This window comes from Macaca mulatta, chromosome 11 (assembly GCF_049350105.2).
Source record: "Macaca mulatta isolate MMU2019108-1 chromosome 11, T2T-MMU8v2.0, whole genome shotgun sequence".
Taxonomy (NCBI): domain Eukaryota; kingdom Metazoa; phylum Chordata; class Mammalia; order Primates; family Cercopithecidae; genus Macaca; species Macaca mulatta.
In genome coordinates this window covers 36,858,065-36,885,882 of record NC_133416.1, presented here as the reverse complement: position 1 = coordinate 36,885,882, position 27,818 = coordinate 36,858,065, and the positions used below count along the sequence as shown (strand labels likewise).

Here is a 27,818-nt window from a genome sequence, read left to right as displayed (position 1 = left end):
GTTTTGATGTTTCTGTCCTTGTTTTTGTTCTTCTCACAGGGTCAGCTACATGCCTGAGTCTGGGCTCTATAAAATATCTGTATTTTCACCATAAATTTCCCTTTTCTTCTGTAACTTGCAACTAAATGAGTTCTATTCACGCAGCTAATATTTGTCTGTCTCATAGTAGAGTATTATCTTATTATTTATTTTATTTGCATGTCATTACTCATTTATTCAGGATGAACTTTATTTAAAATGTGAGTGACTAAGTATATTTCTTCCTCTTATAAAATGCCAAATCACTTCTTGAAGTCATTTTTCTTTTGGGGTGCTTATACTTTTTTCTCATTAATTTAGAGAATGCTTTGTATATTTATAGCCTTAACATTCTTATATATGATATATGTAACAAATGTTGTATTTTGAGTTTAATTATTATATCATTTTCTGTATATAAGTTTAAAATACATTCATTATCATATAAATTAATTTTTTCTCTAGGCTTTGTATAAAGCTTAGAAAGTATCCTTTATGCCAAAATTTTAAAATAGTATGTTACATTTTCATGTTTTTTTCATTGATTCTGGTTGATGATATCTGTTCTGTAATTTACTTTAAAATATTTCAGCAGAGAGTGTCATGTAGATGTGTGTGTTAGACTGTAGAGTTAAATCTCAAGGATCCTAATCAGTTCTATATACTTTGGGTGTGGTGAGTTAGCATTGGAAGTTTAATCAGTAGCTCATGCTCTGGAAGTGGCTACTCCTAACTGTTATACTATCTTCACCCTTTATCAACACCAGAGCGTTCTGTAATTACTATGGATGTTAGACTTAAAAAAAAACAAACTGATAAAACATATGGTGATCAGATATGTGGACTGACTACTTCATACCACTATACGGTTATAAAAAAAAAAGACTGACAATAACACTGGAGAGGATGTGGAGAAATTGGAACAATTATATATTGCTGGTAGGAATGTAATGCAATGCAGTCACTTTGGTAAATAGTTTGGCAGTTTTTTTTATAGATTTTAAAAATAGTGTTACCATTAGGACCCAGCAATTCTGTTAGGTATATACCCCAGAGAAATGAAGCCATATGTCTGTATAGAAACTTGTTCAAGTCTTCATTGCAGTATTATTGATAATAGCCAAAAATAGAAACAACCCAAATATCTAAGAATTGATGAACCAAAGTGGTGTATCCCTACAATAGAATATGATTTGGCAATAAAACAGAATGAAGTACTGACACATACTACAACGTGACTGAATCTTCAAAACATCATGTAATCGAAAGAAGCTAGTCACAAAAAGAGCACATATTGTATATGATCATGATTCTATTTACATGAAATGCTCTGAATAGGCAAATACATGGAGACAGAAAGATTAGTGGTTACCAGGGGCTGGGGGAAGTCGAATAGGGTGTGATTTTTGATGGGTTCAGGGTGTTTTTGGTGGGAGGAGAGAGGAAAATGTTCTGAAATTAGATAGTGGTAATAGTTGCACAACTCTGAATATACTATCGACCACTGGATTGTACACTTTAAAAGGGCAAATTTTATAGTATGTCATTTATATCTGAATAAAGCTGTTATAAAAAAGATATGTGGATTAGCTAGACATATTGCACATGTGAACAGGAGATACATGCCTAGGGACTCGGGGTTATGCCCTTTAGAGTGGTGCAGTAGGCCTAGAGACGCCTTAGGTAATGGGTATAAATGTTTAGAGAATTCGCTACGCTTATCTGACCAGAAAGTTAGATATTGTCAACAGAATATTGTCACATCTGCCTGAAGGTGCTATTTAGAGTGTCTGAAAGGACAGAGAGCTGGAAGTTGATTAAACTGATGGAGTACATTGTGTAACTGTTTTGAGTTCTTCTTAGTAATGAATATTTGTCACTTTGGCACAATTTGGCCTGAGACTTGCTTTCTTGGTAACATGCTATTTTGCAGTGAGGTTATAGTGAGAGCTGCATAGCTCACATACTTCAGCTATTGAAGGCAACATATAACTACTAAACAGCCTAGTTGGATAGAATGATTATTAGCAGTTGATACCCAAGAAAATTATTGACTATTATGTATTCATCAAGCTTCCAATCACTCTACTGAATTATCTTACTAATTTAAAAAGCTTTTGTTAATTATCTTGCTTTTTTTGTGTACAAAATTAAATCTTCTGCAAGTAAAGGTAATTTAATTTTTCTCTTTCCAGTACTGCCTAATTTTTACTTTATATCTTTCTCTGTAGAGCCTATGAAATGATGCTAAATAATAACATTATTTGCAGCTCATTTCATTTTGTTCTCAATGATATAGATGAATAGCGTAACAAATACAGACATCAAAAATCAAAATCAAATTCAGAAATCAATAGAAGATTTGCAAAACAGCCTTCAAGTGTTTGCCTTTTCTGTGACTTTGGCCACTTTATTTAACCTCTCTGCATTTGATTAATTTATTTGGAAAATGGATCCTGCCAATAATTGCTACTTGGTAGGATTATGGGGAGGGTTAAGTGAAATGATTTATTTAAATGCCCAGCTCAGCGCCTGGCACTTAGTAAATAAATAGTAGCTGTGCAGTTTGTGATATAGATTCGTGTGGAGTGTGATGGGGCACCTGGGGAAATAATCAGTGCTACATGCTAGGACAGAGCCATGGAGAGAGGCTGAAAGAGGAATTCTCATTTCCTAGTAGGAAAGGGGTTGGTGTAGAAATTTTGGGAAAGAGAATGTTCTGGGTAAAATGTAAATGTAGAGAAGTGGTTTTCCTTCTAACAGTCAGGACCCTCAGCTGTAGGTCTGTTGGAGATTGCTTGAGGTCCACTCCAGACCCTGTTTGCCTGGGTATCAGCAGCAGAGGCTGCAGAAGATAGAATATTTCTGAACAGCGAGTGTACCTGTCTGATTCTTGCTTTGGAAGCTTCCTCTCAGGGGTGTACACCACCCTGTGAGGTGTGGGGTGTCAGACTGCCCCTAGTGGGGGATGTCTCCCAGTTAGGCTACTCAGGGGTCAGGGACCCACTTGAGCAGGGAGTCTGTCCCTTCTCAGATCTCAACCTCCGTGTTGGGAGATCCACTGCTCTCTTCAAAGCTGTCAGACAGAGTCGTTTGCGTCTGCAGAGGTTTCGGCTGCATTTGTTATTGCCCTGTCCCCAGAGGTGGAGTCTACAGAGACAGGCAGGTTTCCTTGAGCTGCTGTGAGCTCCACCCAGTTTGAGCTTCCCAGCAGCTTTGTTAACCTACTTAAGCCTCAGCAATGGCGGGCGCCCCTCCCCCAGCCTCGCTGCTGCCTTGCCCGTAGATCACAGACTGCTGTGCTAGCAATGAGGGAGGCTCCGTGGGTGTGGGACCCTCCCGGCCAGGTGTGGGATATGATCTCCTGGTGTGCCTGTTTGCTTAAAGCACAGTATTGGGGTGGGAGTTACCCGATTTTCCAGTGTTGTGTGTCTCAGTTCCCCTGGCTAGGAAAAGGGATTCCCTTCCCCCTTGCGCTTCCCAGGTGAGGCAATGCCTCGCCCTGCTTCAGCTCTCGCTGGTCGGGCTGCAGCAGCTGACCAGCACCGATCGTCCGGCACTCCCCAGTGAGATGAACCCAGTACCTCAGTTGAAAATGCAGAAATCACCGGTCTTCTGTGTCGCTCGCGCTGGGAGTTTGAGACTGGAGCTGTTCCTATTCGGCCATCTTGCTCCAGGACACCTACACCAAAACCCCATCAGTACATCACCATCATCAAAGACCAGAGGCAGATAAAACCACAAAGATGGGGAAAAAGCAGGGCAGAAAAGCTGGAAATTCAAAAAATAAGAGCGCATCTCCCCCGGCAAAGCAGCGCAGCTCATCGCCAGCAACGGATCAAAGCTGGACGGAGAATGACTTTGACGAGATGAGAGAAGAAGGCTTCAGTCCATCAAATTTCTCAGAGCTAAAGGAGGAATTACGTACCCAGCGCAAAGAAACTAAAAATCTTGAAAAAAAAGTGGAAGAATTGATGGCTAGAGTAATTAATGCAGAGAAGGTCATAAACGAAATGAAAGAGATGAAAACCATGACACGAGAAATACGTGACAAATGCACAAGCTTCAGTAACCGACTCGATCAACTGGAAGAAAGAGTATCTGTGATTGAGGATCAAATGAATGAAATGAAGCGAGAAGAGAAACCAAAAGAACAAAGAAGAAAAAGAAATGAACAAAGCCTGCAAGAAGTATGGGATTATGTAAAAAGACCAAATCTACGTCTGATTGGGGTGCCTGAAAGTGAGGGGAAAAATGGAACCAAGTTGGAAAACACTCTTCAGGATATCATCCAGGAGAACATCCCCAACCTAGTAGGGCAGGCCAACATTCAAATCCAGGAAATACAGAGAACGCCACAAAGATACTCCTCGAGAAGAGCAACTCCAAGACACATAATTGCCAGATTCACCAAAGTTGAAATGAAGGAAAAAATCTTAAGGGCAGCCAGAGAGAAAGGTCGGGTTACCCACAAAGGGAAGCCCATCAGACTAACAGCAGATCTCTCGGCAGAAACTCTCCAAGCCAGAAGAGAGTGGGGGCCAATATTGAACATTCTTAAAGAAAAGAATTTTCAACCCAGAATTTCATATCCAGCCAAACTAAGTTTCATAAGTGAAGGAGAAATAAAATCCTTTACAGATAAGCAAATGCTTAGAGATTTTGTCACCACTAGGCCTGCCTTACAAGAGACCCTGAAGGAAGCACTAAACATGGAAAGGAACAACCGGTACCAGCCATTGCAAAAACATGCCAAAATGTAAAGACCATGGAGGCTAGGAAGAAACTGCATCAACTAACGAGCAAAATACCCAGTTAATATCATAATGGCAGGATCAAGTTCACACATGACAATATTAACCTTAAATGTAAATGGACTAAATGCTCCAATTAAAAGACACAGACTGGCAAACTGGATAAAGAGTCAAGACCCATCAGTCTGCTGTATTCAGGAGACCCATCTCACACGCAGAGACATACATAGGCTCAAAATAAAGGGATGGAGGAAGATTTACCAAGCAAATGGAGAACAAAAAAAAGGGGGGTTGCAATACTAGTCTCTGATAAAACAGACTTTAAACCATCAAAGATCAAAAGAGACAAAGAAGGCCATTACATAATGGTAAAGGGATCAATTGAACAGGAAAAGCTAACTATCCTAAATATATATGCACCCAATACAGGAGCACCCAGATTCGTAAAGCAAGTCCTTAGAGACTTACAAAGAGACTTAGACTCCCATACAATAATAATGGGAGACTTCAACACTCCACTGTCAACATTAGACAGATCAACGAGACAGAAAGTTAACAAGGATATCCAGGAATTGAACTCATCTCTGCAGCAAGCAGACCTAATAGACATCTATAGAACTCTCCACCCCAAATCAACAGAATATACATTCTTCTCAGCACCACATTGTACTTACTCCAAAATTGACCACGTAATTGGAAGTAAAGCACTCCTCAGCAAATGTACAAGAACAGAAATTATAACAAACTGTCTCTCAGACCACAGTGCAATCAAACTAGAACTCAGGACTAAGAAACTCAATCAAAACCGCTCAACTACATGGAAACTGAACAACCTGCTCCTGAATGACTACTGGGTACATAACGAAATGAAGGCAGAAATAAAGATGTTCTTTGAAACCAATGAGAACAAAGATACAACATACCAGAATCTCTGGGACACATTTAAAGCAGTGTGTAGAGGGAAATTTATAGCACTAAATGCCCACAAGAGAAAGCAGGAAAGATCTAAAACTGACACTCTAACATCGCAATTAAAAGAACTAGAGAAGCAAGAGCAGACACATTCGAAAGCTAGCAGAAGGCAAGAAATAACAAAGATCAGAGCAGAACTGAAGGAGATAGAGACACAAAAAACTCTCCAAAAAATCAATGAATCCAGGAGTTGGTGTTTTGAAAAGATCAACAAAATTGACAGACCACTAGCAAGACTAATAAAGAAGAAAAGAGAGAAGAATCAAATAGACGCAATCAAAAATGATAAAGGGGATATCACCACCGACCCCACAGAAATACAAACTACCATCAGAGAATACTATAAACACCTCTACGCAAATAAACTGGAAAATCTAGAAGAAATGGATAATTTCCTGGACACTTACACTCTTCCAAGACTAAACCAGGAAGAAGTTGAATCCCTGAATAGACCAATAGCAGGCTCTGAAATTGAGGCAATAATTAATAGCCTACCAACCAAAAAAAGTCCAGGACCAGATGGATTCACAGCTGAATTCTACCAGAGGTACAAGGAGGAGTTGGTACCATTCCTTCTGAAACTATTCCAATCAATAGAAAAAGAGGGAATCCTCCCTAACTCATTTTATGAGGCCAACATCATCCTGATACCAAAGCCTGGCAGAGACACAACAAAAAAAGAGAATTTTAGACCAATATCCCTGATGAACATCGATGCAAAAATCCTCAATAAAATACTGGCACCCGGATTCAGCAACACATCAAAAAGCTTATCCACCATGATCAAGTAGGCTACATCCCTGGGATGCAAGGCTGGTTCAACATTCGCAAATCAATAAACATAATCCAGCATATAAACAGAACCAAAGACAAGAACCACATGATTATCTCAATAGATGCAGAAAAGGCTTTTGACAAAATTCAACAGCCCTTCATGCTAAAAACGCTCAATAAATTCGGTATTGATGGAACGTATCTCAAAATAATAAGAGCTATTTATGACAAACCCACAGCCAATATCATACTGAATGGGCAAAAACTGGAAAAATTCCCTTTGAAAACTGGCACAAGACAGGGATGCCCTCTCTCACCACTCCTATTCAACATAGTGTTGGAAGTTCTGGCTAGGGCAATCAGGCAAGAGAAAGAAATCAAGGGTATTCAGTTAGGAAAAGAAGAAGTCAAATTGTCCCTCTTTGCAGATGACATGATTGTATATTTAGAAAACCCCATTGTCTCAGCCCAAAATCTCCTTAAGCTGATAAGCAACTTCAGCAAAGTCTCAGGATACAAAATTAATGTGCAAAAATCACAAGCATTCTTATACACCAGTAACAGACAAACAGAGAGCCAAATCAGGAATGAACTTCCATTCACAATTGCTTCAAAGAGAATAAAATACCTAGGAATCCAACTTACAAGGGATGTAAAGGACCTCTTCAAGGAGAACTACAAACCACTGCTCAGTGAAATCAAAGAGGACACAAACAAATGGAAGAACATACCATGCTCATGGATAGGAAGAATCAATATCATGAAAATGGCCATACTGCCCAAGGTTATTTATAGATTCAATGCCATCCCCATCAAGCTACCAATGAGTTTCTTCACAGAATTGGAAAAAACTGCTTTAAAGTTCCTATGGAACCAAAAAAGAGCCCACATCTCCAAGACAATCCTAAGTCAAAAGAACAAAGCTGGAGGCATCACGCTACCTGACTTCAAACTATACTACAAAGCTACAGTAACCAAAAGAGCATGGTACTGGTACCAAAACAGAGATATAGACCAATGGAACAGAACAGAGTCCTCAGAAATAATACCACACATCTACAGCCATCTGATCTTTGACAAACCTGAGAGAAACAAGAAATGGGGAAAGGATTCCCTATTTAATAAATGGTGCTGGGAAAATTGGCTAGCCATAAGTAGAAAGCTGAAACTGGATCCTTTCCTTACTCCTTATATGAAAATTAATTCAAGATGGATTAGAGACTTAAATGTTAGACCTAATACCATAAAAATCCTAGAGGAAAACCTAGGTAGTACCATTCAGGACATAGGCATGGGCAAAGACTTCATGTCTAAAACACCAAAAGCAACGGCAGCAAAAGCCAAAATTGACAAATGGGATCTCATTAAACTAAAGAGCTTCTGCACAGCAAAAGAAACTACCATCAGAGTGAACAGGCAACCTACAGAATGGGAGAAAATTTTTGCAATCTACTCATCTGACAAAGGGCTAATATCCAGAATCTACAAAGAACTCAAACAGATTTACAAGAAAAAAACAAACAACCCCATGAAAAAGTGGGCAAAGGATATGAACAGACATTTCTCAAAAGAAGACATTCATACAGCCAACAGACACATGAAAAAATGCTTATCATCACTGGCCATCAGAGAAATGCAAATCAAAACCACAATGAGATACCATCTCACACCAGTTAGAATGGTGATCATTAAAAAGTCAGGAAACAACAGGTGCTGGAGAGGATGTGGAGAAATAGGAACACTTTTACACTGTTGGTGGGATTGTAAACTAGTTCAACCATTATGGAAAACAGTATGGCGATTCCTCAAGGATATAGAACTAGATGTACCATATGACCCAGCTATCCCATTACTAGGTATATACCCAAAGGATTATAAATCATGCTGCTATAAAGACACATGCACACGTATGTTTATTGCGGCACTATTCACAATAGCAAAGACTTGGAATCAACCCAAATGTCCATCAGTGACAGACTGGATTAAGAAAATGTGGCACATATACACCATGGAATACTATGCAGCCATCAAAAAGGATGAGTTTGTGTCCTTTGTAGGGACATGGATGCAGCTGGAAACCATCATTCTTAGCAAACTATCACAAGAACAGAAAACCAAACACCGCATGTTCTCACTCATAGGTGGGAACTGAACAATGAGATCACTTGGACTCAGGAAGGGGAACATCACACACTGGGGCCTATCATGGGGAGCGGGGAGGGGGGAGGGATTGCATTGGGAGTTATACCTGATGTAAATGACGAGTTGATGGGTGCAGCACACCAACATGGCACAAGTATACATATGTAACAAACCTGCACGTTATGCACATGTACCCTACAACTTAAAAGTATAATAAAAAAAAATGTAGAGAAGTGTGAGGCAGGATTCGTTTGAGGGACCACAAAGAATCTGGTGTCTGGAAGCAAAGACTGTAAGAAATAATATGGATAGAGGTGCAGCTGGAGACATAGCCGGGGGTCAGAATGCGGCAGGTGTTCAGTGCAATGTTATGGAGTTTGGAATTTCTGGAGGGAATGGGTTTTTTGCAAGTGAGGCATTTGCTCAAGTATTTACAATAGAGAGTTTTCTCCTGGAGGCATCTTGGTGAATGAACTGGGATATGGGGACAAGATGAACTGTTACTGAGGCGTCTTGCTTGGAGGAGAAGAGGTTGGACAGTGTTGCTGGCTGTATTAGTTTCCTGTGGCTGTTGTAATAAATTGCCCCAACCTTGTTGGCTTAAAAGAACAGAATTTTGTTTTCTCACAGGTCTGGAGGCCAGAAATCCTTAATCAGTATTGCCGGGCTGAAATCAAGGTGTTGGTAGGGCTGGTGTCCCTCCAGATGCTCTAGTGGACAATCCATTCTCTGCCTTTTCCAGCTCCTGGTGGTTGTTGCTAGCATGCTTTGGCTTGTGACTGCATCACTCTTGTCTTCAAGGCCAAAATCTACAACTCTCTCTGTGCTGTCACTGTCTTGTCTCTTCTGTAAGTGTCAAATCTCCCTCTGCCTTCCTCTTATATATGGTATATGTGATTGAATTTATGGCCCTTCCAGAGAATCCAGGGTAGTTTACTCATCTCAGGATTTATAGTTTAATCACATCTGCAGAGACCTCTTCCAAATAAGGTCACATTGACAGGTTCCAGGGATTTGGACCTGATATGTTTGGGTGTCCATTATTTTTCTTTCACAGTTGTCATTTACTAGGACAGAAAATACAAGAGCCATAAGATTGGGGGAAAGATAATGAATTTAGTTTTGTACCTGAGATTTAGATTTTTAAGAAGACCCATATCCTGCTCTCAGTCTCCTTTTTTAAAAGAGTTTTTAAAGCATAAACATGTTTCCCTTTTCCAGTTGAAATCAGGAGTTGCATTCTGTATCTTTTTCTGAAAGTTTGCATTACCCTGAGTTAACCCTTCATTACTTCAAACCTGTAGGTTCTTGTGTTTATCTCAGGCTAACCAGAGCTCTGACATGTCAAGTTCTGACAAAGCATAGGTTTCTTTTTAAGTAATTTCCAAGGATATCAATCACAGTTGAATGCCTCAGAAGGAATATAATTATACTGTTATTTCTCCTTCCCTCAAATTTCTGTTAGTATCTAACCCAAATTCACCCATGCAAAGGTTGAAACTGTAATTTTATAACTGGCCTTTTCAGCTTAACGGTAGTAATAAGTACTTTGAACAACCAATTTCAGCAGAAACTGAAAAATAACTTAAAGTTTGTTTTATCCCTAGTGTCTGTTGGGTAATATCTGTCATTTATGATAAAGTTCTTGCTGTATATTCAGGCTACCAGAGGAAGCTGTTGAACTGAAATTTTTAATCTATTTGTGCAGCTTCAAATCTGAAAGTCTATTCTTACTTTCTTGAAAGCCAGATAATCTTGTTAAGTACTTTCCAATGACCCTAACTGTCAGAATTACTTGGTATCTTAGATTCTGGCTGAGTTTGGCTTTTTAATAAGTTTCGGTTTTAAAATATTTCTTTCTTTTTCTTTTTCTTTTCTTTTCTTTTTTTTTTTTTTTTTGAGAGGGAGTCTCGCTCTGTCGCCCAGGCTGGAGTGCAGTGGCGCGATCTCGACTCACTGCAACCTCCGCCGCCTGGGTTCACGCCGTTCTCCTGCCTCAGCCTCCCGAGTCGCTGGGACTACAGGCGCCCGCCACCTCGCCCAGCTAACTTTTTGTATTTTCAGTAGAGACAGGGTTTCACCGTGTTAGCCAGGATGGTCTCTATATCCTGACCTCGTGATCCACCCGTCTCGGCCTCCCAAAGTGCTGGGATTACAGGTGTGAGCCACCGTGCCCGGACTTTTTTTTTTTTTTCATTTCTAAACCTTTCCTTTTTGCCTGTACACAGTTTGGCTCCTCTTGTTATAGAAATTGTAGTTTTGGGAAATACATTTTTTCCTGAAATGTGTATGTTAAATTTCGCAGGGTATTGTTTATTCAGTGAATAAAATAAAAGAATGAATGAATGAATCAGAATTAAACATTACATTCAAATCACTTCCAAAAATTGAGTAAACTTGCTTTCAGTTGCCCAAAAAAAGTTTTGATTTCCTTGTCTTCATAAAACAGAATTTCTGAAAGCCATTTTGTGTATGTGTACATTAAAAAATGCATATACATACAAATAACTTTCTAATTCCGGTCCATAAGATAACATAATGCCCTAAATAAAGGCCGTGGGCATGGCTCAATGATATGGGGCTTGCTTATAATTCCAGTGATGCTGTCACTCTCAGGGATTTTCAGTTAGTGGATTACCTATTAGGGCAAAAGCCCCAAATGCTAGATTCCCCTTCTACTCTGCTCTCTATAATAAAACACCTAACCTTACCTAAAGTGAAAAAAGATGATGCTTTAGATTGGGGACTAAAACTCTTCTTTCATTCAACAGGCCCCACTTATGTGCAAGCTTGTGCTAGTTTCTGTGGCTGCCTAAGCAATATTTGGTTAAGACTTTGCAGGTTATCAGTGGTCTAGAGACTACACTGAAAAATAGATAAATAAAAGGCCCTTAATAATTTACAAAATTTTAATTAAAACCAGAATCATTCTGCTTATTGACACAGGGCAATTTGCAGGGGATGCTATGATTCAGAGATATTGGTCTCTGTCCACATGTGGAAAATTTATTCTGGACAGTGTTTGCAAAATGATAAAGCATTGTTTGGCTCTACTTATGAACTGTATTTTTGTCCCTATAGAAAATTAAATATTTTTTTTGTTGGGCTCTATTTACAAACTATATTTCCATTCCTGTTGAAAATTAAATAGAAAAATTGCACTCAAAGTACAGCAGTAGATTTTTTAATGTGTTGTTTCACGTCTGTTGGTCACAGTGCTGTTTGGAATTAATTTTATGTTTCCAAGTTTAGGACTTAACCCCTAAAACAAGTATCTTGTATTTTTTTTTTTTTTAATTAGAACTTAGCAAAATTGCCTTTACTCTGAAACTATTAACTTTAAAATTCATATACATATCAAGTAGGTTGTCTTTTTCAAATTTCATCTGTGGAAGGATAATGATATTTGTTTCCCTTTTAAAGGATTTTTTAATATGAATATTTATTAGGTGATTTTATCTGCTGAGCAGGAAAGAGTGAATAGCATGCCTGCAACTTTAGGATTAACTCACGAGTCACTTTTTACTTTAAATACATCATGTTATGCTCATTTTACATATGAAGAATTCAAAGTTTTTATTTTCTACTATTAAATCCTTAATACATATAAATATAATAGAAAAAATACTTAGCTTTTTAAAAATAATATTGCAGGATTTTTTCCTTAGTTTGGCTAAAGACAGGGTCCTTGTCCCACAGTCATGAAAATTTAGGCTCACAGACAATTCGAGGAGGGAGAAAAATGGGGGACATATTTGGCAAAAAGGGAGAAAAAAGGGGGAAACAGAGACTCTCTGTAAAGCCAGAGTCCCTGCTGGGGTGCTTCCTGTCTGGCAATTTGAATCTCAGGTTCCACACAGGAAGAGGAGTGGCCAGGCTCCTCCCTGATGCAAAGGGGCAAACTATGGCTCCACTGCAGTGTGCACTCCCAGTGCACAGGCTGGTTGGAATTTTGCCAGGGACCCCCCTCCCACCTGGGTGTCTCAATAAGGTACTTATTTCAGGATATGTATTTATTTAGATCGCTTGCATTATATATATATTATCAATTATTTGAAAAATAGTTGGAATAAGAGCTAATTACTGTATCTGGCTTTTGTTGTTGTTATCATAGCTGAATCAATTTGACACTGTTTAATTTGACACCTATAAACAGTGTTTTCTCCCTATAATAAACTGCGATTTTATATACCATCCTATATTGTTGTTTAGTTATTTCTGTAATAAAATTCAGGCTTCTTGAAATAAGCCTTTAATACAGATTGTATTATTTTTGATAGTGCTTAGTTAGGTCTTGGCCATAGATTATTTGCTTGAAAAATACTTGCAGATTTGCTTTGAAGTTGAAAGAGAATTGCTACTTCCCAGTTTGAGAAAGATAAGCGTGAGATACAATTTTAAGAGGCTAGCTGGCTGCTCAGTATGGGTCTCAGAATGCCAATTGACAATAAAACCCACAACAGTAAAGACAACTGTGATATTCATGTTGGCTACTCAGTAACTGCTATATGGGAAACTGTCTTAAATTTGGAAGATGGCTTGTTGAGCATAAAATCGGAGCGGGCTGGGTTATCAGATGAGCTAACTGACTATTGTCTTTAGGGGAAGGTAGCCTGTTCTCAAGGATGAATATGGATGAGAATTGACTAGGAAGGCTGAGGAGTCAGGGAATTCTTTCTCTTGGATGGTTTTGGAAAGGTGTTGCTAAATTCCTGCTTATCTGCTTCTTAATTTTACATTTCATGCAAAATATACCTCTCCAGTTAACCCAGTGATGTACTAGAAAGGTGTCCCAATCCAGACCCCAAGAAAGGGTTCTTGGATTTTACCCAAGAAAGAATTCGAGGTGAGTCAATCAAGTGAAAGCAAGTTTATTAAGAAAGTAAAGGAACAAAAGAATGGCTACTCCATAGGCAGAGGAGTGTCGAGGGCTGCCGGTTGCCCATTTTTATGGTTATTTCTTGATTATATCCACAAGGGTGGATTATTCTTACCTCCCCTTTTTAGAACATATAAAGTACTTCCTGATGTTGCCATGGCATTTGTAAACTGTCATGGCCCTGGTAGGAGTGTAGCAGTGAGGAAGACCAGAGGTCACCCTCATTGCCATGTTGGTTTTGGTGGGTTTGGGCCAGCTTCTTTACTGCAACCTGTTTTATCAGAAGGGTCTTTATGACCTGCATCTTGTGTCAGTCTCCTTATACTGTGACTAAGGATGCCTTAACCTCCTGGGAATGCAGCCTAGTAGGTCTCATCCTTATTTTACCCAGCCCCTATTCAAGATGGAGTTGCTGTGGTTTGAACACCTCGGACAGTATTTCTTCCTACAGGTTAGAGTTAAATTGGTTGGGCCTTGGCTTTAGTTAATGCTATTTCAGTTATCCCCCTTTAAGCTCATAGGTTAGGAATTTTAATGAAATTTGAGGATGAGTGGATACTAGAACGACTCAGGCAATTTATAGGTTATAATTTTGATTAGATGTTTCATCAAATAATTTTTCTAACTCGTACACTGTATTTTTCCAAAATTTCTTTTGAAGATTTTGTTCTTTTGTATTAGCTACATCTAGATTTGCAGAATAGAAAGACACGTTCAGGATTTTTAACCTAGTGTTGATGTTCAACATCATGTTATAAAATGGTAGGAACAAAGTTACAGGCATCCTAGCTCAAGCAGATGAAAAGTCCGTGGAGGGAAGCGTAGCCTTTTCATATAAAATCTGGTCATGGAGGGTTGTGTGTTATGTTTATTTTTAAAAGTGCAATATATATAAAACAAATATTTTTTTCTATGGAAAGTACGGTGGGTTTGGCCTCTCATTCTGGTTTTCTCTCCTCATTCGATAAGCAGCATCTCTATACTAGTCTATGAACAAGAATTTATTTTCCTTTATATTCTTGTGGTAGGTAAAATTGGAGACCTTTGACATTTCCAGTATTCATAGAAAATAAGAAGTCTTCTGGACTTCTCCAGAAACTGAGGTATTTTGTAAAGAACAGAAGCATCAGATTCCGAATGGTTGCTACCGTTAGATTATTCTGTACTGGGCTGTGTACACTGACTCATTTACTCACTTTCTCTGAGCCCCAGCTTAGTTTCTGAATTTATGAAATGGCCTTCACAATAATACCTATCTTATTTTACTTAATGTGAATAGGCTTTGTTTCTTTTTTTTTTTTTTTTTTTTTGAGACGGAGTCTCGCTCTGTAGCCCGGGCTGGAGTGCAGTGGCCGGATCTCAGCTCACTGCAAGCTCCGCCTCCCAGGTTTACGCCATTCTCCTGCCTCAGCCTCCCGAGTAGCTGGGACTACAGGCGCCCGCCACCTCGCCCGGCTAGTTTTTTGTATTTTTTAGTAGAGACGGGGTTTCACGGTGTTCGCCAGGATGGTCTCGATCTCCTGACCTCGTGATCCGCCCGTCTCGGCCTCCCAAAGTGCTGGGATTACAGGCTTGAGCCACCGCGCCCGGCTAGGCTTTGTTTCTTTTTTTTTTTTTTTTTTTTTTTTTTTTTTTTTTTTTTTTTGAGACGGAGTCTCGCTCTGTCGCCCAGGCTGGAGTGCAGTGGCCGGATCTCAGCTCACTGCAAGCTCTGCCTCCCGGGTTCACGCCATTCTCCTGCCTCAGCCTCCCGAGTAGCTGGGACTACAGGCACCCGCCACCTCGCCCGGCTAGTTTTTTGTATTTTTTAGTAGAGATGGGGTTTCACCGTGTTAGCCAGGATGGTCTCGATCTCCTGACCTCGTGATCCGCCCGTCTCGGCCTCCCAAAGTGCTGGGATTACAGGCTTGAGCCACCGCGCCCGGCCTAGGCTTTGTTTCTAATAGGATCTTGGGAAGATAAAATTCTTATTCCTAAAATAAATCCAAACTGAATGATGGATTTTAACAGTCACTGGTTTTTTGCAGTGTATATATCACTAAGAATATTTGCCTTTTCCAGCTTCGCAATCATATATGCTTGAGTAAAGTAGTCTTTTGGGAATTCAATCTGTCAGAGATAGTCTATTCTATTATATGCATATGACCAAAGTACAGGTAAAATTATTACCAAATATAATTGGAAAGTTAAATTGCAAATTTCAGATTATGTTATGAAGATTTATAGATTTTTACTTCTCATTACACAAAGGGTTTTTTGTTGGCTTATTTTTGATGTTACCATTATGTGTTATGGATCACAATGGCTGAGTGAAACAAGGTGACAAATAAAGTTTGTGATTAAGAATACTAATCTCAGCAGGGCGCGGTGGATCACGCCTGAAATCCTAGCACTTGGGGAGGCAGAGGTGGGTGGATCACCTGAGGTCGGGAGTTCAAGACCAGCCTGACCAACATGGAGAAACCCTGTCTCTACTAAAAATACAAAATTAGCTGGGTGTGGTGGTGCATGCCTGTAATCCCAGCTACTTGGGAGGCTGAGGCAGGAGAATCGCTTGAACCTGGGAGGCAGAGGTTGCAATGAACAGAGATCGCACCATTGCACTCCAGCCTGGGTAACAAGAGCGAAACTTCATCTCAAAAAAGAATAGTAATCTGTTCTATTGTTGATAGAAATCCTTTATTTTATATTTGTGGTTAAAACATGTAGTTTCTTTCTTTTACATAAGTAAGGCATTGAAACAACATTGTTTTCTGTTAAATACGTATATAGCATAGTTTTTGAGTCGCAGCCACATCACAATATTTTGCACTGTCATCTCAGTTTTTTTGTGAATTCCAAAAGAAACAGCATAACATTTTCCTAGGATACCTAATGAGCAAAAGCTTGAGTCACAGGAAGGATTGGGAGAATTCCCACTTAAGAACTACCTTTGTATAATAAATATAATATCACAGTAATTTCTCATATGGAAATGTTTTAATTTACCGTTTGCTAACCATTGCTGGAATCATGGTGTCTGCTCAGGGGACAGAAAGGATTAATTTAATATGATTACTGACGAGTGGTCTTCGAGTCTGATTTAATTCCAAATGTGAATATGTCTGATGTTTCTCCTTTCTAGGAATATTTCAAGACATGATCTCATTTCATTGTCTGTGCTGCATTGTTTTGTTGAATATGTTCTTATTTTTTCAGTGCATAGAGATTCAATGGAGGCAATCGCTTTCGAGAACCTGAAATTAGAAAGGATGCCAGATTCATATGAAAAAGGGACTTTTCAAATACCAAGGGCCCTACAAATAAATGCACTTGAATAGTAGTCCTAGTGGAAAATAAGACAGCTTGAACACCTGATTTTTATTATAAGTATTACAAATAGGAATGCAATTTAGCTATTCCAAATTATTACCAATTAATGGAAGATGATTATTAAACACAAATTTGAACTTTTAGAACCCTTAAGTCATCAAGTTTTTCAGAAAAGCATATAGCTTTAAATCATAATTTTATAAAAACTAATTTTAGATGGAAATTTTTCTAATAATTTTCTACCTTGTGGATCAGAGCATACCGAATTTAACTTTTTAATGAGTACTCAGGGTTATTGTTATGAGCATAAAGTATAGGACTGTATTACTACCACCGAGGGTGGCAGTACACTGGTATCAGAGGAATCCAGGCTTTCCTAATTTTTGATTTTCCATTGTTATTCTGTTTTAGAAATATCTGGAAAAAAAAAAGTGCTAATAATGGCCTTGTGTATGTTTTTCATGTTTACTGAAGAGTCTTCAGGCAAGGTCTGCATGTTCATCTTAAATTCCCAAACTGTAATAGCAACATAAAACTCATCAGAGTTGATGTAACACAAATGTCAAGAGATGCTGCTTCACAATTGCATTCTAATTTTATGGATTAATGTGATCATGTGCTCTGAACTGCAAACAATTTTTGCATTAATAGCAACTCACAGTTTGTTGAACACTTTTATATATATATATATATATATTTTTTTTTTTTTTTTTTTTTTTTTTTTTTTGAGACGGAGTCTCGCTCTGCCACCCAGGCGGGAGTGCAGTGGCACAATCTCGGCTCACTGCAAGCTCCGCCTCCCGGGTTCACGCCATTCTCCTACCTCAGCCTCCCTAGTAGCTGGGACTATAGGCGCCCGCCACCAAGCCCGGCTAATTTTTTGTATTTTTAGTAGAGACGGGGTTTCACTGTGGTCTCGATCTCCTGACCTTGTGATCCGCCTGCCTCGGCCTCCCAAAGTGCTGGGATTACAGGCGTGAGCCACCGCGCCCGGCCGAACACCTTTATATTTTTAATGAAGGATTAAATGGAAACCTAAAACAATTAGTTCTTTCAAAGAGATTTTAATCTTAGGATGTAAGGAGTCATGTTATTGGTTAACTGGAATGCAAGTCTGAGAAAATAAAAACTTTTATTTTCGGAGTCCAGTGATGTTCAGTCTGAATAAATACAAGCAGACCCTTAGGACATGTTTACTTAGTCATACATATGTGTATGTGTATGTTTATATATACACAATTATGTACATATACATTTTAATGTGTCTATATAAATATAAATATTTTGCTTTTATATCCAACTAACATTTTCTGTTTTATTCAACAGAAATCTTCTTGACAGAGACACATTTTCTAAATCTGATCCAAGTAAGTATTTATTGCTTGCCTTTTGAAAAATCATTTGATTTTGCAAAAGTTGTATGAAACTCATAGTTCTTGTTTAAAGGTTTGTTTTAAAGCGTAGAAAGCAGCAGGGGAGTGGTCCCAAGCTCTACACACTCATCAGCCAACCCCAGGGAGTACTGTGGGTAAAGAGGGACTTGCTGAGCACTTTGAGAATAAAATGAGAATACAAATGACTCCAATGTGGGACAGTTCACTTTGAAATTAAAACCTCATGCTATGGCCATTTGGTAGAAATTATTATATTTGAAAGAAAACCAAATGGGCCATAATTTAAAGTTATTTTTAGTCATGGAGTAATACTTTTCTTTCTTCTTTTTCTTGTTTTTAAATAAAAGTGGTGGTTGGGCAAGGTGGTTCATGCCTATAATCCCAGCCCTTTGGGAGGCTGAGGCAGGAGGATTTCCTGAGCCCAGGAGCTCGAGACCAGCCTAGGCTACATAATGAGACCTGCCCTCACCCCCACCATCTCTTGGGGAAAAAAAAGAAAAGAAAAATAAAATAAAAGTGATATATAAAATTTACAACCAAGTGAAATATGTAACATCTGATATGAACCAAAGTGATTACTAATTAGAGGTACTGAAAATTAGAGATAACTTGTAAAGTGAGAAGGGTAGTTTGAATTAGAAAACAGCAGAATGAACTGTATAAATCAATGTGTTTCCGAATCTTGTAATATTTAGAAATGAATATACAACAGTTCTCTATCTCTACAAATGTGTGAACAAATATGGTTGAATTATAGAGGAAAGGTTTTTGTCAGTTACCAGAATTCTTAAGGTAGTCATTGGGAAAAAGGCATTGCAATTGGGGTATTAAAAATCCCTGGGGCTCATTTGACAAATGGTTGGGACACTTCATATCCCTTAATCTTTACTCAAAGCCCTTAATCTCCCTTTTGGGAATTCCTTTCTTGGTTGACAGGATTTCTTACCTATTTACAAATATTGAGGGAGGAAGTTAAAATATTAAATGTAGAGCGTGACTTGCCCCCAAGTTTTCCTTCCTATTATACCTTTGAACACCGTAAATATCTTAGGAAGAACTTGATTTGTGTTTCACAACATAATGAAATATTTCAAATTGTTTAAATTATGGTTTTAAAATTTATCTATGAAGACCTTAGCAAGTATTATTTTATGTGCCAAGCTCAGTACTTACTAAGTTCTAAAGATCTGGCATAATAGTTTGTTTTCTGTTTAGTTAAATTAATTTTTAGTCACTTGATGATTTACTAGCCTTTTTTTTTTTTTTTTTTTGAAAGGGTAAGACTAGGAATTAGGCATTTATTTTTGATGTAGCTTTTGAACAGCTGAAAGCCAAATTGTATACATTCACATACGATTTTCATAAAAGACATTTATATGTGTGTATTTTTTCATCTTTTGTAGTTTGTGTCTTATATGTACAAGGAGTTGGAAATAAAGAATGGAGAGAGGTAAGTTTAAAACTTAAAAAAAGAATCACTGGACTTGAAGATATAGTAAGTTATAACTTGATCAAGATGATACTTCCCGTTTTTCACTGTAAGTCCTTTTCAACCCAAAGATTGAATTGTTTTTATCTTAGGAAAGTTACCTTTGTGTTTTGTTTTTAATAACAGTGATTGTTTAGCTGACTTATGACCTTCTTGTGGAATATTCTAGGCCTGAAATTTCTACTTCCTTTATCCAAACATAAATTTAATGTGTTGCCATCAACTTGACATGATTTCTTACAAAATTTAAGTTTGTGGGTTAAGTCTTATTTTTAGAGATCAACTGCTGATATTTATAAAATGCCACCTTAAAAGATTTTGATTGGCTGGGCACGGTGGCTCACACCTGTAATCCCAGCCCTTTGGGAGGCTGAGGCTGGCGGATCACGAGGTCAGGAGATCAAGACCATCCTGGCTAACACAGTGAAACCCCGTCTCTACTGAAAAAAAAAAAAAAAAAAAAAATGAAAAATTAGCTGGGCGTGGTGACCGGTGCCTGTAGTTCTAGCTACTCCGGAGGCTGAGGCAGGAGAATGGCATGAACCCAGGAGGCAGAGCTTGCAGTGAGTAGAGATCGTGCCACTGCACTCCAGCCTGGGTGACAGAGCGAGACTCATCTCAAAAAAAGAAAAAGAAAAAGAAAAAAAAAGATCTTAATTATGCTGCTTAATACCAAATATTGCCTACTTTTTGCTACATATTTAAAAATAAAGTTGAAATTCAGCTTCTTAATACAAATGTATGTTGTTTAATGAAGCAAAAGTGAAGAGACAGAATTGTTAATTTATTTTCTAGAGTGTCTCCACATTCAAATGGGTGGTTGATCATTGGAAGGTGGAGGGCATATTAAATAAAAGGCATTTCCATCTGCCTCTAGTTGCCAGTTATCTCAGGAAGTTAGTGCATTGTTTTAATGAGGTTACAGTTTCTGGCTAGATTTCCCTAGTGAGGTTTGTGCTATTTGTGCCACAGAGTGCATTTGCCAGTCATTTTACCACTGTGCCTCAATTTTGGGTAGAGGGCAAGAATAAATCATTTAATTTATTCTTAAAATCTGGGGAAAATAATTAAAACTTGTTTCTACTGATAATGGGCTGGTGGTCAGTAGTCCATAAACAGATACACGTTTATTGTATCTAACTGCTTCTGCACTTTTTTTTTTTTTTTTTTTTTTTGAGGTGGAGTTTTGCTCTTGTTGCTCAGGCTGGAGTGCAATGGCACGATCTTGACTCACTGCAACTTCTGCCTCCCAGGTTCAAGCGATTCTCCTGCCTCAGCCTCCAGAGTGGCTGAGATTACAGGCATGCGGCCACCACGCCCGGCTAATTTTGTATTTTTAGTAGAGACGGGGTTTCTCCATGTTAGTCAGGCTGGTCTCAAACTCCCGAGCTCAGGTGATCCACCTGCCTTGGCCTCCCAAAGTGCTGGGATTACAGGTGTGAGCCACTGTGCCCAGCACATTTCTATTTAGTTCAATATTTACCTCAAACTCTGTATCAAATGTAAACTCATCATCTTTACCCTATGTCTGCTTCTTCTTCGCTTCAAATATAGCTAAAACTGCTAGCCAAAATATGAAACTGCAATTTTTGTAGTCATCCTGAGTTTCTCTCCCACATCTTCATCACTTAATGTCATCCAGTGCTATGAGTTCTCTTTCATAAAAAAGAAAAATCCACGCTTGGATAAGCCACCCTTTTTATTCAGACTCCTTTTCTCTTTTGTCATCCGTGTTGCAACAATTCTCCTACCCCCTTTTTTCCATGTTCATCTGTCTAATCATTCCTTTGATTATCTTCCTGAAAGACATGCTGTCTTGTCATTCTCTTCGGAGTTCCCTTTCTCAAAGGCCTGAAACAATACAGTGGAACTGCTTATTGACCATAGATGCCAGGCTAGATGGGACTGAGCATTGACCAGGGTGTCCACAAAATGACTTTGCTTCAGGCACCAAAAAGTTACCAGGATAAGGATACCTAAGTTATAGTACCAGACATCTGGGCCAATGCAAATGCCTAATAATGAGGCAACTGGAAACTTTATTGGATAAAGGGAGTTTGAAGAAGGACAACAAACAATTTTGGACCTAAACCAGGGTTCTGGGAGTTAATTCTTAAGTGGGTGCTGACCAAGTGGTATTGGCCTGTTAGTTTAAGGGCAGCCTCAGCTCAAAATCTCCCTTCCTTAAAAAATTTCTCATGCTTTCCTATTGCCTAAGCAATGAAATATAAATTTCTTACTTAATTTACAACTTTTATAATAATGATGGCTAACTAATGTTCCAAGCCCTTTATAAATATTGACTAATTTAGTTTTCACAGCAACTTTAAGAGGTAGGTTATGTTATAATCCTTATGTTTCACGAGAAAAATGAAACACAGAAAGGTTAAATGACTAGACCAAAGTTACCCAGTTGTAAAGGACAAAGTGGGAATTTCCTTTTTTTTTTAACTTAAATTATTTAAACTTTTATTTTTATTTATTTATTTATTTTTATTATACTTTAAGTTATGGGGTATATATGCAGAATGTGCAGGTTTGTTACATAGGTATACGTGTGTCATGGTGGTTTGCTGCACTCATCAACCCGTCATCTACATTAGGTATTTCTCCTAATGCTATTTCTCCCCTAGCCCCCCACCCACCGACAGGCCCGGGTGTGTGATGTTCCCCTCCCTGTGTCCATGTGTTCTCATTGATCAACTCCCACTTATGAGGGAGACCATGTGGTGTTTAGTTTTCTGTTCCTGTGTTAGTTTGCTGAGAATTATGGTTTCCAGTTTCATCCATGTCCCTGCAAAGGACATGAACTCATCCTTTTTTTTTTTTTTTTCTCTTTATGAGACGGAGTCTCTGAGAGTTTTCTCAGCAATTTTGGTACATCTGTAAAATCAATTTATTGATGGAGGTATCAGCATTATCTCAATAATATAGTGGTTATATTTAAATTCAGGTATATTTTGGAAAAGTATGTGTAACAAGCCATACGAATTTACGTTCTGAGATGAATCACTTTTAGATAATAAGGGGAATAAGTGAAAAAATAAAGCTTAAAAATGTGTTGAAACAAATGCTCCAAATAAAGAAATATAAAATTATGTAAAATTAATCTTTAGTTCAAATTTGCAGTTTAAAAATTATCTCTAACATGATTATAATTACCACCTATATTGTTGATAAATTCTATCTAATGACTGTGAATTATGAAAAACTCTTGAAGTAATGGATGTAAAACTAAAATTATTTTTAGTGTATAGTAATTTCAGAGCTAGAAATGATGTTTAAGCACCATGAATTACGAAAATATGGAAACCTAGTGGCAAATGGAAATAAAAAAAGTAACATCTCTAAGAATGGCCACTTTACTCAGAGTTGGGAAAATATTCCAACTAAGTTCGTGAAGTTGGATTTTAGTTATCCATAGCCAATTCATTTTGTGAATTACTTTTAAACATTTAAAATTATAGAATTTGTTCCAGGTTCCCTAAGTTAGTATGTGATAAAAGGCATGCTGAAGTTGTTTATGAACTACAGTGATTATAGTGTAGAGGCAAACAAGTCTACTTTCAAATGCTGATTACTACAGTTTGACTTTGTCTCCGCTCTGCCCCATTCCATTGACACTGAGCTATGTTAACATTTATTCATCTCCATACTGAATAATACTTGTTTAGGTGTTTCTCTGTCTCTCTCTCTCTCACACACACACACACACACACACACACACACACACACACACACACACACTATACTATTCAACAAACATCAATAACTTTTTTGCAAACTTACTCTCTCATATGTCTTGGCTTCACTGTTTAGCTTTGTGCTTCCAAAGGTGAAACCTCCTGCACAGCATTTAGAATATGGCTTTCTTTGTTCCTTTTATTTATTTTTATTTTTATGTTTTTTTTGACGGAGTCTCACTCTGTCCCCCAGGCTGGAGTGCAGTGGCGCGATCTCTGCTCATTGCAAGCTCCGCCTCCCGGGTTCACGCCATTCGCCTGCCTCAGCCTCTCGAGTAGCTGGGAATATAAGCGCCCGCCACTACGCTCGGCTATTTTTTTCTATTTTTTAGTAGAGACGGAGTTTCATCTTGTTAGCCAGGATGGTCTCGATCTCCTGACCTCGTGATCCTCCCGCCTCGGCCTCCCAAAGTGCTGGGATTACAGGCGTGAGCTACCGCGACCGACCTTTCTTTTGTTCTTGAAAGGTGTTGAGGGCCAGGTGCAGAGTGGCTCAGGCCTGTAATCCCAGCACTTTGGGAGGCCGATGTGGGCAGGTCACCTGAGGTCAGGAGTTAGAGACCAGCCTGGTCAACATGGTAAAACCCTATCTCTACTAAAAATACAAAAATTAGCATGGTATGGTGGCGGGTGCCTGTAATTCCAGCTACTCAGGAGGCTGAGGCAGAAGAATCGCTTGAACCTAGTAGGCGGAGGTTGCAGTGAGCCGAGATCCCGCCATTGCACTCCAGCCTGGGTGACAGAGCAATACTCTTAAAAAAAAAAAAAGGTGTTCAATTAATATTTGATTGAACACCCAAATGTAGGGACACCTAAATTTAGCTTCTTAACACAGGCACACACAGTTTAGTGTCATGGTTTCAGAATTTATGTGGTGGAAGGATCCCTGTAGATAAATTGCTGTGTAGGCCACATTTTTTTATATTAAATGTGAGAACATGTATGTGTCATGGTAACTAGTTATGGGAGCCTAAGACTTTTTCTTCTACTCTTTAAGCTTAACTACATGTTTTGGAATTTGAATTATTGCATCAATTGACAACATGTTATGTATCTCTTAAGGCTTAGGGATATTCATTATATTCTTTCATTTTTGTTTTAGAGAAATATTATGATGAAACATATAAAGCTATTGATACAGGAGAGAGGAAGCTTTTAAAATTTTTAGGCCATCACTGTTGCTAATCGATTAACCATTCTGCATGGCTACTGATACTTTCTTCACTATTGAATGCATGTTGCAGAGCAGCTGAATATTTTTATTTTGTTTTGTTTTCTCTCTTTTAGAAAAGATTTGAATTGCACTATTCTGCTGTGCATTCAATCTACAGCATTATATTTCTTTAGTGGATATTGGAAGGAGTCTCACAATATGTATAAAGACTTCCTGTGATTGATTGAGGGGATTGTAATGGAAGACGTTTACTGTGTTCTTGTAAAAACAGTTGTGTGACATGTAGTTGAAAGAACTTAGTAAAGCCAATATATTTTATGAAATGTGTGGCCATTAATATTTCAGCAAAAATATGTTGTATGTTACACAGACAAATACTATATTGATCCATTTGGATTTCCAATGTCAGCAATACCAGTTTTAGAAAGAGATCTGCAGATTGGCATTGGAATCTTTCTGTTCAGAAAAGGATATAAAATAGTATTACAAATATTCCTGGATATAGATAAGTAGAAATTGTGGGTTAATATAAGTTACCCGTAGTTTATAAAGCGTAGTTGAACTCTATTAGCTCTATGCATATCACATGTTCAATTGAACAAGAATCACACTTTAGACAGAACTTTTCTCATTGTTAGCTAAAAAGCAAATCCAGAATGTTTTGATCTCTTAAATTATTTTTTCTGTCCCACTTTTAATATACCTTTTTATCAAAATAAAACTCAACGAAATGAACGGCACAAATTATACAGCACAATGAATTAGAAGTAAACACAGCCATGTAACCACCATCTAGATCAAGAAAGGGAACATTCCTAGAAATCCAAGAATTTTTATTGTGTTCCTTCAAGCCTCCTCCTAAATTGAACTACCATTCTGATTTCTAACACTATAGAATAGTTTTGCCCATTTTTAAGCCTTATATACATAGAATCATATAGTTTATACTCAATTATGTTGTTTCTTTCAGTGAGCTCTATCCATGCCTGTGGCAAGAGGTTGTTCATGTCCGTTGCTGCATGGTTCTCTGTTTTATGAATATGCCCCAATGTACTTATCCATTCTACTTTGGACAGATTTTTGGCTTGTTCCCTGTTACTAAATATTATTATCTGTTTAGAACATTCTTGTACATATCTTTTGGGTCTTAACATTCACATATTCCTAATATTATATGTAGGAATGAATTATCTGAGCCATAGGAGGAATGCATATTTTCATCTTCAGTAGATACTGCCAAATGGTTTTCCAGAATTTTCCATCTGCCACTTGTATTGCCGTACATCTTTGCCAATGCTTTTTATTGCCAGTTTTAAAAATATTTCCATTCTGATTAGTGGGTAAAGATATCCTGTTTTTGTTTTTTAAGTTGCCGATGATTACTATGGTTCAGAACCTTTAGGTAGGCTTAATGGCCATTTGGCTATTCTCTTTTAAGAAGTATTGCCTATTTTCTTACTAATTTTCAGGAGTTATATCTTCAGGACAGGAATTCCTTGTTGCTTGCGTATCTTTCAAATATCTTCTCCCTTTATATAGTATGGCATTCTACTCTTTGAATAGTGTATTTTGATGAACAAAAGTTCATAATTTTAATTTAATCTAACATAGCAATATGATCCTTTATAATCATAACATATCCTTTATGATCTGTGCTTTCGTTCTTTTTAAGAAAATCTTACTCTCTGAAGGCCGTGATGGTATTTCCCAGTGTTACCTTTTAGAAGTTTTATTGTTTCACCTTTCATGTTTAGACCTACAGTTCCTCTGGGATTAATTTTTGTATATGGTTTGAGATGAAATTTACTTTGATGCCATATAGTGTCGAATTGACTCGGGAACATGTGTTGAAGGGATCACCTTTCTCCGCTGCACAATTACATCACCTTTATCACAAATAACTGTATATGTGAGGACCTTGTTGAGAATTCTGTTGTGTAATACCATGCTGTTTTAATAACTAGTGCTGGCGGCGTGAGCTTTGTAGTTTTTTTTTTTTTTTTCTTCTTCTTTAGATTTTCTAGGGCAGGGGCTGGCAAATTTTTTTCTGTAAAGGGTCAAATGTAAATAGGAGCCAGGGCAAAGATTTTAGGCTAGGTGGGCCTTATAGTCTCTCTAGCTACTGTAGCATGAAAGCAGCCATTGACAGTACGTAAATGGATGATGATGGGGCTGTGCTTCAGTGAAACTTAACTTACAAAAACCAGCAGCAGGCCAGATTTGGCCTATGGGCCATAGTTCTCAAACTCTATTTCTAGGATATTCTTAGCTTTACACAGCTCAACAGAAATTTTAGAATCTGTTTGTCAATTTATACATACATTTATCCTTACTGTACTGACAGGGGCCTCTTGTATAGTGTTTAATAAAAGTGGTGACAGGAGGCATTCTTGTTCTTGATCCCATGGGTAAAATTTTCATGTGTTTGCATTTATTCAGATGAGTATATGATTTTTATTTTGTCATTAAGATGAAATACATGCTTGATTTTCATAAAACACGTATTTCCATAATGTTTCCAACTGAATAATGATGTATGGTCTTTTAAGTATATTGCTTACTAGGCCTTGCTACTATTTGTTAGAATTTTGCCTGTTACAACTTATATTGATCTATAAATTTACTTCTTTGTCATAAACTTGTACCTTTTGTTGTTAAGATTAGGCAAGCCTCATTACTTCTGCTTGAAAGCATTTCTGTTTTCTCTTTGAAGGAGTATGAGTAAAATTGGTGTTGTATTTTAGTTAAATGTTTGAAAAAGTTTGCTGCTAAAACATTCCGAGTCTGGACATTTCATTATAGGAGGTTTTAATATCAGATTCCATATCTTCGTTACATACATGTCTACTTACAGTTTCAATTTCTTCTTCTGTCAGTTTTGTGTGCCATGATTTTTCAGGAATTTATCCATTTAACCTGAATTTTCAATTTATTGGCATAACACTGCTTGTAATACACACTTACGATATGTGTATTTTCTGTGGGATTTATAATGATGTCCCTTTTTTTACCTTCTTATATTGATAATTTGTGTTTCTTTTTTTTGGTTCTTCTTGGCAAAGGTTTATCAATTATTAGTCTTTGCAATAATCAAATTTTGCCTTTAATGGTTATCTCTAATTAAAAAACAGTCACTGGTTACTGCAACTGATTTTTTTCTCATTTTT

At 37.8% G+C, this 27,818-nt stretch overlaps 1 protein-coding gene across 4 annotated transcripts in view; it reads left to right on the top strand.

The window, feature by feature from the left end:
* Positions 1 to 27,818, top strand: part of CPNE8 (copine 8) — a 239,321-nt gene that overhangs the window by 19,982 nt on the left and 191,521 nt on the right. For all 4 annotated transcript variants that reach the window (XM_077953184.1, XM_077953185.1, XM_077953182.1 and 1 more), the window contains exons 2-3: positions 18,178 to 18,218; positions 19,649 to 19,695. Coding sequence is in view for 2 of the 4 variants with exons in the window: in XM_077953182.1 (XP_077809308.1) it covers positions 18,178 to 18,218; positions 19,649 to 19,695 (88 nt within the window). In the remaining 2 variants the exon portion in view is untranslated. The remainder of the gene's footprint in view (positions 1 to 18,177; positions 18,219 to 19,648; positions 19,696 to 27,818) is intronic.